This window comes from Symsagittifera roscoffensis, chromosome 7 (genome assembly GCF_963678635.1).
Source record: "Symsagittifera roscoffensis chromosome 7, txSymRosc1.1, whole genome shotgun sequence".
Taxonomy (NCBI): Eukaryota; Metazoa; Xenacoelomorpha; order Acoela; family Convolutidae; genus Symsagittifera; species Symsagittifera roscoffensis.
The window spans coordinates 29,249,834-29,265,081 of record NC_087068.1 but is presented as its reverse complement, the minus strand read 5'-3'; the positions used below and the strand labels follow the sequence as shown (position 1 = coordinate 29,265,081).

At 35.7% G+C, this 15,248-nt stretch overlaps 1 protein-coding gene across 2 annotated transcripts in view; it reads right to left on the bottom strand.

Moving 5' to 3' along the window:
* The window catches only part of LOC134852162 (tetratricopeptide repeat protein 17-like), a 154,706-nt gene extending 139,855 nt beyond the window's left edge, over positions 1-14,851 (bottom strand). Inside the window, exons 1-8 of one of the 2 annotated variants that reach the window (XM_063868472.1) lie at positions 14,024-14,851; positions 13,095-13,423; positions 10,583-10,700; positions 8,599-8,712; positions 3,766-3,886; positions 3,324-3,472; positions 2,787-2,940; positions 421-438 (exon numbers count right to left, since the gene is read on the bottom strand). In XM_063868472.1, the coding sequence (XP_063724542.1) occupies positions 421-438; positions 2,787-2,940; positions 3,324-3,472; positions 3,766-3,886; positions 8,599-8,712; positions 10,583-10,700; positions 13,095-13,423; positions 14,024-14,170 (1,150 nt within the window). In that variant the 5' untranslated portion in view covers positions 14,171-14,851. The remainder of the gene's footprint in view (positions 1-420; positions 439-2,786; positions 2,941-3,323; positions 3,473-3,765; positions 3,887-8,598; positions 8,713-10,582; positions 10,701-13,094; positions 13,424-14,023) is intronic. The other variant, XM_063868473.1, reaches the window with a different exon arrangement.
* Between the last annotated feature and the right edge of the window lie 397 nt (positions 14,852-15,248).

Genomic DNA, 15,248 nt, shown 5'->3' with positions numbered 1-15,248 from the left:
AAATCTAAAACGTAAACTCCACTTTCGAAACTTGAAATCGTTCAAGTTTTTTCGCGCCAAATCCACATTCGTATTTGGAGAGGGCTATTTATGTACCTCTCAGCAGATGAATTTCAGTTGAACTCAAAAAGCGCATATATACCTAAGTGCATTCATAAATGGATGAATATGTACGAATGCACATCTGTAGTTATTAGGACTTTTTTCTGAAATAAAAAACAAAACAAAATCACCAAGACCTATATAAGAGTCTTCACTACGTTCATTACTCTTAATTAATAGGTAGATGGAAACTTTCAGCAAAAGACAACTCGCTAGAAAGACAAAATGAAATCACTATTTAAATGATCACACAGGCATAGTTGCAAAACGTCGCTAGAACATTAATTGATGACTTCAGTTCTATTCGCATGGTCCTACCGTTTTCGGGAAGGATAGCTAAATGGGGAAAGTCTTCAATATTAACTCAGCAAGCTCAATTTTCCAACAACAGCGCAAGAAAAATTGTTTTTCCGCTTATCAAAAACTCAGCTTGCCTAGAGAAAAGCTCATTTTCGATTCGTATCTGCCGTTTTGTCGTGCATATTAATTTCGTTAAACATTTGACAACCAGTCTCAAAATAGCATGACAGGCTATATAGTGATAAATGGATGAAATGCTTCTTCTCGCAGCGCTTATTTTCGATCAAAGTTACCGTTTTATATTTAAGAATTTTTCCTTCAGACCACTTTTCGGTTCCCAAAAAAGTTCTTAACACATTTCTTTTGTGAAACATTGAAGACATCATTACCTGGGCTTGAATCAGAATAACTTAACCACGGATAACTTTCCAGAACTTCTTTTAACTATATTGAATAAACTATATTAAGTTAAAAAACAGACAAACGGACAGATTGACTAGCGCTTTTTAACATCTTTTTATATACACAGCGTGAGCAGCGATTTAATGCGGACTCAAGATCATGCCAAACTCAAGCAAATAAATTGGTCTAACTTATTCGAAGATCAAGTAACACACACAATAATCGGAATAAGTAGACTTTTATATCATATTAAAGCCCTTTTTCCAAATGTCGAGAAAATCCGGTTTGATTTTTGGTCGCAACCTTTGGAATAAAATTGAAGAAAATATATGCAAAGAATTTATATCCAAATGCTTAGCTTGATGGCAAGAATGAAGAAACATTTCAACTGTGAGCCTAAAGTTATAGCAGCGCATCCCAACATTTTGATTCGAAGCAGCAGAAGCAAAGCAGCATGGAGTCTCATAAGTAACGAATGATTCCAGAAAACAAACGAAAAATTGACGAGATTATCACACGCTATTTTTTGTCATCCAACACGCCATTTTGAGACGTGGAGAACCAGGAGTTTCAAAATAGGATTTTAGCTCTCCATTTATGTTATTCGCCTCCAAATCGAACCCGAAATGGGGGAAACTTCTTTGATTATGATTATTCCAATCTGACTAAGAAAAATTGCTTTTAGACATTGTTGCGTACACACATGTTAAGGACGCTAAAACTTTGCTAAACATTCCAAAAGCTCTGAATGTCATGCAATCGAACAAGAGCACAGTTGATCATACAATTTTTTCGTGAAAAAAAAACATCTCGATCGACTTCGTGAACAAGTAACGAACGACGCGAATGACTCGAAAATGACGAGAGACGGTTTGCTGCGTATTTATTGTGTGCCGGTTGTTTCGTAGTAAATAATATTAAAACTGAAATGAAAAGAGCAACCAAATGGATAAAAGTGTAGCAGCCAGACTGCATCAGCGCAATAGCAATACATCGGGGAAGAACTTTCCAGGTTCAAAACTGAGTTTCAAGAGCACTCTATTAAGCAAAGTGAACTTTCTCAAGTTCCATATTTAAATTGAAAATATTTCTTGGGAAGTAGCAATAAATATGCTGAAGCTCTCACCCAATTCAGCAGCTTGAAATCCCTTGATTGCATGATTTTGTTAATGTTTTATGTTTAAAACCTGTTTGAAACGCTTAGATCGTTTAAAAAGTTTCTTTTCAATCAAAATTTGTTCTGAAATTTTTTCATCAATTTTGTTTGTTATTTATTTATAGGAGACGAATGATGTCGGTTATGTCTGTCTAATTCAATAACATTCTCTGCATTCGTATAGTTCTCTCATCACACCACGCACTAAACAACGACCCTTTCAGGAAACAAATATTATTTTTTTTATGAATGTGGTTGAAAAATTCTGCGATACTTGCCGACTATCCATGTAACCGGCTATCCAAAATATACTTGAAATTTTTCATGTTTGTAAATCTTTTTCATTGAAAGCAAAAGTTTTTGAGGCGATGAAAATGTTCAGTGCTTCGCCCTTTCCTGATACAGAAGTTAGTAGTTTTTGAAGGGGAAAATGTTTTCAATTATCTTTGCCTGCGCTTCTTAACAGCTATTAGATGTCGCATTTCACTACTGCTCAGCGACCGGATTGTGGAGTGTCGTTCAATTATAAATGAGAAATTAATTAAGTCATTAAAAACAACCTCCCGCAACACTTTCCCGTTATTCTTTTTCGCATCGAGGTCTCAAGATGCACTTTAATCAAACTCCATTATAACAGCCTTACGTTAGGCAGTGTGAAAGTTTTCACTGTTTAATGTTGATTTTGCTTATTTATACAGTAACAGCACAGCTGCCCCGAACGAATCTTTGGCTGAATAAAATTTATATGCTGGACTATAAGAGTAACACGGCTGTCTCGGCTCCACATTCATAACTCGTTCATCACTCATTCATTACTCATTCATACCAATGGCTCTGAAGTGGCGAATACATTGCACTGCCTTTATTTTCTCCTTCACCCCAGAGTGCAGAGTGAGTCCCTTAGTCTCGTCCAGCTGGAAGTTCTCACTTTGAAGGATTGCGTTCAGACTCTCCACACAGTTATCGAATTGGTTCAGAGTCTAAAAACACTATAGTATAGTGTTCAAGAATTACAAAGCTATTGGAAAAACAAACAAAACAATCTTTTTTCAGCTACTCATTTCTTCAAGCTGCAGTTAACTCAAAATAATTTATGCTTGAAAAAATCTAGGGTTTTGGCAAAATTGCGGTCGATTCGGGCATTAAATTAAGAGAAGCTTTTGAATAATAAGTCGCATCATTTAATTGCGCGTTTTTAGATAAAAGGTTTCAGTTGTGCACTCTTTTATATCCAATTCACACTGACACCAAGAAAGCCATAGAAGATTCTAGAAATTTATCACCGGAGATTCTAGAAATTGACCGATCTAGAGTACTCTAGAACAGTTGATGACGATAGTGCTACCAAATGAGACAGACTCACCGGAAGACACTGGACATTAGCGAGGAACATGTGGATGAACCCTTTCGCCCTCTCCTTGCAGTTCTCCAGGGCCACCCAAGCTACAAACTGACCATCTGCGTGGTAGTAGTGCTTGTGCAGAATGGCAGCCATGTGCAGTAGAGAGATTGCTACAGAGTGGGTCACAATTGAGCTATTTCATCTACTTAAAGCTTTGAACCAATCGCATAATTAGGCTCATTAATTATTTAAACATCGATCCCTCACCCCCTTAAAATTTAACATACTCATTGAGAAACAAAACGCGCTGATCTCAGATTCTGATTGGTTGAAAAAATGGCTTCTAAGTGGTTTTCGATTATCTAGCGTGCAAGGATACAAGAAGAGTTTAAATTAGGCATTCATTCACATGAGGCATTCACTGTTCATTTGCAACACCATGTATAAATAGCTCAATTAGTGCCTAGAGCGTCGTCTGGGGATAGATCTATGGCATGACTGACACACTTGAGGGCCTCTTGGGAGTTGCCCTTGATGCGCCAGAACAGGGTAGCCAGGTTGTATGTCACCCATGACTCCGAATTCTGTAAAGCAAGAAAATCGTAAAGCAAGAAACAACCTAAAAGCGGATAAAATCTGTTTAAAAGTGAGCAAAAAGGTAATTTAAAAAATAGATTCTTGATTACTGCAAATTGATGCCCTAACTCCTTGAGGTATTTTCACTGTTTTCAGGCCTGAAATTAAACGAGCCTAACTTAAAGGGCCATATACAAGAAAAGACCAGTTGAATTTTAATCTTCTACTGAGATGGTATTTTAAGGTGAAAGGGTTAATGTAACAACTTTAAAAGTCGAAAATTGAGCCAAAAATACTTCTATCGTTTCATCATTAGTCAAACAGCAAAAAAAAACACTCCGAATGGGTTTTTATTATAGATAGTTTCGATGGTAATGTCCAAAAAAAACAAACAGCTATGCAGTGCTTCATTGCGAGTGAGACTCGGTTTAAAAAATTTATGCAACAACCAATTACCAATGAAAATGGCTTCAAAATTGCTTGACAAAAGCCGACGACTCGGAAAATTTTTATCTATAGAACAGTTTTTGAAGTAGATTAAGAGTCTCGATGTCCGAATTGAGAAACAAAACCAAAGAAAGTATATGTATTGCGTACAGCGACAGCACCCAGTTATACGAGATAGAGACGAAAACCAATTTTAGCTTCCAGTCCGAAAGTCTGAGCTCCTTGCTATTGCCTTGTAAGTTACGCTGAGTGTTTCTTTGGAGCAACCCCAAGTAGTGCCGGCAAGTTCTTTTGAGTACATTATTCCTTTTTTGTAGTTTGTCACAGGTCTTAGTGCAGTGTTCGTTAAAATTCAATTGGTTGTCAAACGTTGCTCCAAGAATTTTGGGGTTGCGAGTGGTTGGCAGTTAGTTCCGTCAACCATTACTTTGGGTTCTAAATTAAATTCATTCGTCTATGCTGAAAAAATTGATGTTGTGTACTTATCTTTTGATAATAAAAGACTTCTGCCTGTTAGCCAGGTGTTGAGGCTGTTAAGGTACAGATTCATCAATCCATCTTCATTCGTCCATGTTGAAAAAATTGATGTTGTCTCATCTTTTGATAATGAAGGATTTATGACTGTTAGCCAGGTTTTGAGGCTGTTAAGATAAGGATTCATGTTGTCTGCTAAAGTTTCAATATTGGGCCCTGGTGTTGTAGGGTTATGTAATCTGCATAAGTAGTCACTTTGATGTTATCATTCTCTCATTCTCTGGTAGAGGCATTTTTGACAGATAGATATTAAATAGGACCAGAGATAGCACACCACCTTGTGGGACACCCTGTTTCACCTTCCTGCGTTTGGATTTAGTGTCTCTGAATTCTACATATGTACGTCTACCCCGTAGGTAGGCAAGAATCCATCTTTTGGTGTTATTAGAAAGATTCGAGTTGGCAATGTCGTTGAACAGATGGTGGTGGTCAACAGTATCAAAGGCTGCAGTCAAGTCGAGGGCGACCATTAATCTTCTTTGACGTAGTTTGGCCTGGTTCAAACCAGCTTTTATGTAAATTGAGATACAATTGAGGGCAGTAGTTGTCTATTTTTCTTTTCTCAACCCGTGTTGGTGTTCCTGAAAATATACATTAAAAATGAATTCGGGTAAAAGTAAACGTTCTATGAGTTTTGCCACAGGAGAGAGCAGTGCAATTGGTCGGTAGCTCTTAGCTTGTTCGGGATCTTTACCGGGCTTAGCCAGGGGTATTACTCTTCTCACTTTCCAGTTTTCGGGTATTGTTGCATTACTCATTGAGAGGTTTATCAACTTACTGAGGTATTTGATGGCTGGTTTTCCAATGAGATGTAAATGGATTGGAGCGATGTTATCACGTCCTAGCGCTTTGCTTTTCTTACTGGACTTTATTGCATCTTCTACCATTTTAGTTGAAATTTTTACTTCTTTTAATTCTAATTGTTTGATTTTGCGAACAATTGCCCCTTTTTTCCTTTTTGTTTTTGTTTGGGTGTGGAGTGAACTGTTGGTTGATTTTGTTGCAAATTTTTTGTGTGTTGTGAATGGGCTTTTTTCAAAAATAGGCGTGTTTCTTGGGATTTTGGCATTTGTATTCGACAGACCTTTAACTGTAGACCAGAGTTTACTTGTTGCCCCTCGATGATCAACGTTGTCAAGAAACTCAATCCATTTGTTCTTTTATTATCTTCAACTATTTTATTGATTTTTTTTTTAGTTCACTAATTTTGGGGTCTCCGGGATGTGTTTGTTTAAGATTATCCCTTATTTTTAAGAGTTTAAAAGCTTCAGTTGGAAAATTCAGCATCACCTCTTTTATGCATCCTTGAGGTATATGTCTAGATGCCGCGCCGCATATTATTTTCCTGAAAAAAATTTCACTTTCATTAGTTGATTTGGGTCGAACTAATTTTCGAAACGCTTTTTCGCTTTCAGTACGGAAGCTTTCCAGTCAGCTTTTTTGAAGTTAATGTATGTTTTCTTAGTTGCCTTAATGATTTGAATTTCGCAGGTTATTTCTAGGGTGATGGCTGAATGATCTGATCCCAGTAGGTTTTCACAGTACCAATTAGTGGACATGGCCAGGCTCTTAGACATCAGAACAATATCTAAGCAACGTTTCGATGTGATATTGGGCAATTATAGGTCAATTTCAGAGCCTTTTCGGACAAATTACAAGCCGACACCACGAACTTTTCACGCAATGCGGTAATAAGCAAGGTTGTCAAATTCTATGTTATTTTCGAAAAAAACTAAGTTATTTATTAAAAAAATATTCATGTTATTTATGCTAAACTGTTAAATAATTCAACACATTAAAAAGCATTAAATTTCTTGCAGAGAAGTGCCAACTTTGCAGATTTCTTCACGCCAAGTTGGGCTCTGAGCTTCCCATACCTGAATTCATCACGTCGAAGAGCTCCAAAAATAAACCAAAAATCCTGAAATGAAAAAATTCAGCACACAAAAAATCATATCATCTCAGGGATTTGAAGATTACCATTTTGGCCATTTTTGGACAATTATCGCGCGATATATTTCGCGCTATTAGCGCGTAAGCGGAGATTTAATCCATTTAAGAAATCATTCCAAATTGGTTGAAGGAAGCTTATTTGCCATAATTGGTTTGTTACAAGGAGCGAAATCTATCCTTTTGTACTTTATATGGTGTGTGGGGAGATGATTTTCAAAAAATCTCAAATTTTAGTTTTTTCTAATTTTATTTTTTTACATGTAATTTTTTCATGTTATTTTTCGCTCCATAGACATTAAGAGGCGGTCGGAAGATTCAGGGCTTCGCCCACATACGAGCAGTCTTGTTTAACATTGTTACTTAAGATTCAATTTAAAGAAGAATGTAATTTTTAATTTCTACCAGACATGTTAGTTGTTTCTTAGAAATGTGGGTATTAGTGCATATTGGCGTTGAAATATATCGCGCGTTAATTGTCCAAAATTAGCCAAAGTGGTAATCTTCAAACCCTAATTTACTTTGCGCAATCCAAAGCAGCAAAGGAAACGCTTGTCGCTGATTCCATTGAGTAGACTTTTGATCTTTCGCATTAAGAGGACTTGAAGCGGAACTCACTGGATAAAAAATTAAACATTGGATCGGAAGCCACAAGCTCTGGTATTTGGACTTAAATAACCACTAAACAATAATAGACATACTTTGATAAATTTTTTGATAGAAGTTCTTTGATAGAAGTTCACAGTCAGTGCAGTCCACGGCTCAATTAATTGCCTATTTCCCATTTTATCCAATTATTTTGAACAAATCAGTCCTCTACATCAGAATTTCTGAGCAGAACTCTATTCTGAAGTTCATTTCCTTCCTTTTTCATCCATCTTTCTTGGTCTGTGTCGGGAATTCATATCTTTTTAAGCACAACAGTTTTGTACTTTCAGTTTTTCGACAACTCTACATAGCAATGGGAAAATGGTAGAAAGGGAATCAGCATAAAGACAGAAACGACACCTGCAAATACTAGACTGTCGCGCAGAATGTGAAAGCATGAAGTTGGGGAAAAACACACTGTCTAAAAACATTACAACCCAAGAAATGTTTTCGTCGCAGATAGACATTCGCAGCGAAAATATTTGGCATCAAAACTCACATGGGAAGATATTTTCAATTCAAGCCACCAGACAGCAGCACGTACAGACAGTAGCAGTAGCCTCCGAGATGGAAGAGCAAGGCATGGTACGGAAAGGAGCAGGCGATAAAAAGAATTTCAGATGACAAATTTCTGACAAGTCGTTCAGGAGGCTGACTCTCTGTGCGAGACATTTAGCTAGACAAAACCTAGCCTGTTGCTAACAAACAGAGCGGGCCGCACTGGTGCCTGAAGCGTGTGAAACGCATTATAAAAAACCTCAAAAAAACATCTACCAAGAGCATCCCATAGCCAGCCATTTCACAATAAAGCGCCACACGCGGCTTCAATTCCAACTCCCAACAATAAAGGGATATAAAAATATTTCAAAATTATTGTGCAAAAAAAATTGATTTTTTTCAAAATTCTTTTGTAGGACTTTTATAGACTTTCATACTGTTATCGATTATGCCTAATTCACTAAATTTGCACGCGTTTGTATAGTTCTCTCATCACACCGCGTACAAAAAGTGATGTGAATGTGAGACACAGAATTTTTTTAAGATTGAGAATGTGGAAGGGGTATTCTGTGCTACTTGCACAGCAGTCGGCTATCCTTGTTCATGAAAATTGTTTCGATCTTCGACCCACGAGTTGACTGACCTGTTGTAGTGATTTTTGTATGATGTGTCCGACTTGGTCCAGAGGCTGGTGACTGAAAATGGCCCTGAGAGAGGGCTCTGGACGCAACACGAAGTCCTTACTCTCTTTCATGCCCTAAACACACAATCACACATCACAAGATGTCTTAAAATTAAAACACTGAGGCGAATCGTAGCTTCGCAACACTTACGATGCAAAAAAAACATTGCTCCACAAAATAGTGAATGAAAAAGAAACAGAATTCAAAAAATTTCTGAAAAATTATGTTGGAAAAAAAACTACTTAAAAAAATAACTTGGTAAAAAGTTGAAAAATTACAGCTGCAAAAATTAGACATTTGTATCAGATTAGGTTGATAAACAGCCCTTAAAGAATGCAAAGCATTGACCCAGCGGCAGCAAAGGCGACAAACTTTGGGTCGAAACCTGTTGAGCCGAAAACAAAACTGTTGTCATAAAAAATTTCTTTTAACTTATAAGTTTTTACGACACATCCAAACTGAAACACATAATCTCAAATGGATATATTTTGCTCTCAAAATTGCCTGAAATAAATTTACTGAGTCCATATGACATAAACTGAAACTGTTTGAATACTTAAAAAAGGAAAAAATGGAAAAAAAAATAACTCAAAATCAGAAATGATTAATTTAAAGTTTAGTGAAGTGTCAGTTACAGTAAAAACTATTTAAATTGGAACAAAAACTATTCTATAGAAGTTATAAATAAAAACCCTGCCAGATAAAAAAAGGCGTTTAAAAACGGAAATTGAACCGACAGAAACTAGCACGAAAACCAAGAGCCCGAAAAAATTAAAATTCTTTTTTGAAAAGATAATAACATTCTGAAACGAGCTTGAACTAATTACTAGCTATGTATAGTACTTTTAGATGAATTTTCAAGAATCTCAAGAAGTGAAGATTCTCTAGAAGTGAAGTTGTGGACAGAGTTGTTTACCGGAAAAAAGTCTAGTACCCGATTACAACGCCCTTGCTTATCGCAAATGTAAAGAGATTACGGTAGATATTTATCTCCAAAAAATTTCAAAATTTCATCGATAATGTACAGTTTCCAAAATGTATACTAAATATCACAATTTTATGGTATTTGAAAAAAAAGATATAAAGAAATGAAATGAGTTGCATTGCAAATCCAAAATCAAATACAGAGGCGAAGCAGAGATTCGCAACAATAAAGATACAAAAATGCATGATTGTGATTTAAAAAAAAATGAAAAAAAAAATAAAAAAGAATCAAAAGAAAAAAAAGAAAAAAATGAAAAAAAAACCTTCAAAACATCGTTTTTTGTCCATAAAAATTATTTAAAAAATTGCAAAAAGACCAAAATATACAGAAAAAAACTAAAACAGTAGAAGCTTAACAAGAGCTTTTAGATTGCTTGAAAGAACTTGCATTTACAAAAAATCTCCTTTCGGCTCAACTAAGCCGATAAAAATAAGCAGTCAGACCATCATCTAAGCTATCAAAAAAATTTCAATAAGTAAAAAAAAACAGGTCTCGACTAAAATCGAACTCCCGGGGTTTATCCTCTCAAGCATGGGCGTTACAGTAACTTCGAAAAAAGCTGAACTTCCAAAAAACGCCAGGCTACGGTAGTTAGGACGACAAGAACAAGCAGACGGCGATGGTCCGAAAAAGCACAAAATTAATATAAAAAAAACAGGTCCTGGTCGGATTTGAACTACAATCCTTTGCCGTCTCAAGCAGTTGTCATACTCTAAGCCAGATGTCCCGGATCATCGATTTAATTTGAATTTATAATAAGCAAGCGGTAACAAAGCCGAAAAAGCCAGAGCAGAAGCACTTCATGTCCAAAAAAACTTCAAAAAATTCTGAACTAAAAAAAAACAAAAGTCCCCCAAAAGCTGAAAACAAGCAGCATGTATTTGTTATTTATCCAAAGCCCATTAAATATTACATTTCAACTTCGCAGCTGGATAATGAATTACTAGAAATGAAATTACCCTTAAGTTTGTGAACTGGTGGATATTGTTCACGTGGGTGAGCTGTCTGTGCTCTCCGCAGTTGGGCGGTTGCGGAGTCAGCGAGGCCTTGTGGTACGTCCCAAGGTGCTCAGAGAGCCTAAAAAGAAGAACAAAACATGTTTACAACACGGAAATCAATTCAGCATCGATTTTTTTGTTCTGGCCACACATTCTGAGTGGGAGTAACTATGGCCTTGGATGTTTTTTATTCAACGCAAAATCAAGTATTTTAATTATCACTCGTAAGGCATCGAGTATGGTATCATTTTCAACCTTTTCGTAATTTTAGTTACGAAAAAAACCATGTTACGAAAAAAAAACATCGAACAACGGAAGAGAGATTGAACTCCTGACCTATTTCTAGTCAAAATTTGACTTAAGTATTCTTACTGCATTTTCGCAAGTTTTAACCTTATTCCATCTTCTCCAACTAACTAAATCAAAAGCAGAAATATGGGAACAAGGAAGTTCATTTTTTAAAATTGCTTCAGCGTTCAACTTCTAGATTCGATAAGCTGATATATAACATTTACAGAGTAATTTGCATTGTAATTAATGTTTGCTGGATAATTGTTTCGCAGCTTTTGGATGAAAATGTTTTTCACCTTTTAAACAAGGCTAAACACCTGCGCACTCAAGATTATTAACGAATATGAAATTAATTTGAAGGCAAAATCCGAAACAAGTCTGTATACATTGAAATCAGCTTTGCGAACCTACGAAAAAATTGAAACAAAATTTGGCTAATAAGTTTGTCTTCAATCTTGAAATGTTTTTGTTGAACTTACTAACAGAAAAGCAAAACAATTCGGTTAAAACAGATCCAGAAATGAGCACAGTAGGTTAAAACTTCATAAACAAAACAATTTACGGCTACATTAATTACCATATGACTTTTAATCAATACTGAAATTTTTTCTCCAGACTTTCGACGAAACATGCGAGTTTTTGACAAAGATGTGGAGCGGAGTTATGCACTACTTGCGGCACTAAAATAACCAAAAGGAATTGAGCAGTCACATTTGGATACCAGATTTCAACCCCCTGAGCGTACCCTGTCAGCACCCCATTATATGGTGGACATTTTCAAGTTCGGTTAGTTTTTTTATATCTAATTTTTTTGAAAATATATTGAAAAAACCATAAAATTGATAGTATTGAAAACCAAAAGAATTTGAGCAGTCATATTTGGACGCCAGTTAATGATTGAAAAAATCATTAATAAAACGCCATATCTTAAAAAACAAAAAAAACTCAGCAATCATACTTTGCAACCCGTAAGTGTACCCCGACATCAGCCAATTATAGGGTTGGAACTTAAAAATCAGTTAAATAAATCGTTAAACAAAAATTTTGATAGTTTTCGGTTGCGAAAATAGGAAAAAATTAGAGTTAGAGCATTCGCGCTTCAACAGAATTTAACATGCGAACTGAGTAAACAATTCAACCATTGCAAGGTTTTGGCCTTTCAACAAACCAAGATAGCGACTTCGTAATCGTGTGCCAAGTGAAATTTCTTACAAAATACTATATAGATTAAACGTCCAACTCTTTCGTTAAAGATGCAAAAATATTACGTTTTTCAGCAGTCATACTTAGATGCCAGATTTGCAACCCCTGAACATACCCACACCGCACCCCAATATCAGGTTGAGAAATTCAAATTTGGTTAAATAAATTGTGAAACAAAAATTTTGATAGTTTTACGTTGCCAAGATTCACGCTCCAACAGATTTTGAAACGTCGACTTGAGGAAACATTTCAGCCCTTTCAATATTTTGGCCTTTTAACAGACCAACATATCGACTTCTCAAACATGTGCCATGTGAAACTTCTTGACCATTACAATATACGATATAGCTTAAATAGGCAAAAAGTGTTTCGTTAAACATGCAAAAAACAAACGTTGAAAAAGCTTTAATATGTTACCATAAGGACTTGTTAAACATGTGTCAAGTTAACGTCAAAGAAAAAAATGTATAGTAATAGACAGATGGATTCGTACGAAAAGTTGTTAACAAGAAAAATTCTAGCTCCCGATTACTGGACAATTGCTCTCGCAAATGTAAATATCCAAGAAAACACTAAAAATGTTCGAAATACAAACTTCTAAATGCCACAAGATTCGGAACTTGCCTCCGCCACTAAACCACTGCTGCTTAGTATACTAATTTTACAAATTCGCTTTAATTAAGCAATAAAAAAGCTCAAGCTAATAAGAAATGAATCTAAACAGACATATACATTTTACACAATCTGAAAGCAAACCAGAACGCATAAAATGTGAAATTGGTTTTGAAAAGTGGACTGATCATCTACAAAATTTTCAGTCGCTTGCCTCAAATGACCTTGAATGAGAAAATTGATAGTTTCATTTGCATCCAAAAAAAAATCTTACGAAGCGGTAACAAAGCCAATAACTTTTGATCAGATACTTGTTGAGGCTGAAAATTTATTTGGAAAAATCTTAAAAACGTTTGGAAATACTCACGAGATGCCAAACAATGCTAGCGGCAGAGTAATACTGTAATAATGGTCCAGCTCCATTAGGCTACGCTCTTTTTCTTTCCCCTCGCTAAACATCGGCGCGCAATTTTTTTGAACACTTTGAGCATCATTTTCATCGTAGGCATCGGGATCATCGGAACTTTCTGCTTTTCTCTGAAGCCTCTGATCGTTGGCTTTCAAAGTCATAATTCGAAGCTCTGTCATAAGTTTCTCTTTCTGTTTTTCCAAATGGATACTTTCACCGACTCGCTGTTCTTGTTTCATGAGGTTGATCAGGTCGCCCGAATCACGCATGACGTAAGGCGAGAAGTCCTGAAAACAATATGAGGCATCTTAGGGCAAGTAGTCGGACACTTCGAACAAGTAAAATTGATCCACGAGTGATGCGGTCAAACAAGGAGACATTCAAAATTTAACGCAAAACCAAATTTTTTTTTGACGCTGGCTTAGTTGAACAAAATCCTAACTTTTCAGCAAGACTAAATTGAAAAATTAGTATAGGCTCTCTTTTGAAGTCTTTAGCGAAAGAATATCAAAAGTTTCCGACGATGAATTCAGTCAAAAACATGTCATTTCAGCTTTATGTCTTTTTCTTGCCTTCTACCAGATCAAATCAAGCGAAAAATTCTTTTTAAGAACTACTTCCTATCCAGATAAATGACTTTTCGACCAGCACGAAGAAAACAACCGGTTTTTTTAAATACGGACTCATTAAGCATTTCCCTCAAGAATGGTGCTTAGTACCAACTTTCTATCTCTCTATAAGACTTATTCAGAAGTTAAGCATGCGTGAAAATTGTAAATACGGGAAAGGGGTGCTGAAAAGATCCTGCAATTATTTGGGGACAATTACGGCAGTTGTTTCTACTTTATGAGAGTTTTTTGCAAATTCAAGCACCTCCAAAAACTCACCACTGATTTGAGTCTTCCGTCGTCCGATAAGACCCAGTGAGTGGAACACGCAGTCAGCTGGACCATAAGAGACATTGTCATGAACACAATCAAAGGCACAGATGCCACGTAATGGCCATAAAGTCCATACATATGTCCAAAATCCATAACTGAGATTTTGAGGGCAGCAAAATTATGATGAGACAACTGGCTCCGATAGACTTCCGATAGTTTTGAGTTTTGACAAGGAAATATATTATTTGAGATATCTAATAATACAGGAGGAAATTGGTAAATAATAACTCAGGATTTGACAGTTACTAAGTTTGAATTACCTGTTTTTTAAAATGCAATTTTGTGAATCTTAACTTCGGAGACGCACACTGTTTAATTCGAAAGTTCTGATCATAAAAACAAGGATTGTTAAACAAATAAGCAAAAACGAAAGAAGATATTTGATTTTATTTCACTATTTATGTCATGTTCAGGTCAGATTTCACCGTTGATTTGAAATTTTAGGTCAAAGGTCGCTCAAATATTGTTTTAAATGTGGCTAATGTAGTAACTAATTTTACAACCAAGACACTATCCACTACATGATGTTTACCATTGGAGTATATTTAACATATTGACTTAATCTTCGAACCATACCTGAAACTGAAAATAAAACCACAGTTGAATCACCGTTTTAGCGACCATATGAATATGATGAAAAATAAAAGGTCTTACTGGTGCAAAAGTGCAAAGCATTTAAGTACAGCAAATAATCGTATTTTGTTACAGATTTAGACCGGACCAAATGAACGCATTTCAAATTGAAGCATCACATATGAAAACGAGAAAAAATGAAGCTCAATTATTTACAAGTTCAATCGATGTTTGAATGCAAATACAACAGACGTGGCATATTTGTATTAGCCAGATTGTTTACAAGCTCTTTTTCAAACCTGCTAAAATGAATTGTTCCAGAGTATTCACTTTTGTTTATCCAATTGCCTATCTGTGAAATATTATAATTCACCATTGAAATTATAGGAAGCAATGGTCAGAAAAAAATTCAACGAAAACAAATAAGGACACTGTTTTACAGATTTCTGAATAAAGAAAAGATTTTCTGCAAATTTGTAGCTCTTGGAGATTCAGCTACCATTATAGTACGTAACATCTGAACAAACCACAGTAGGCTCTTATAGTAGCGTATCTAATATTTATATGACGGCATGACACGTCATTGCTAAATAAATAA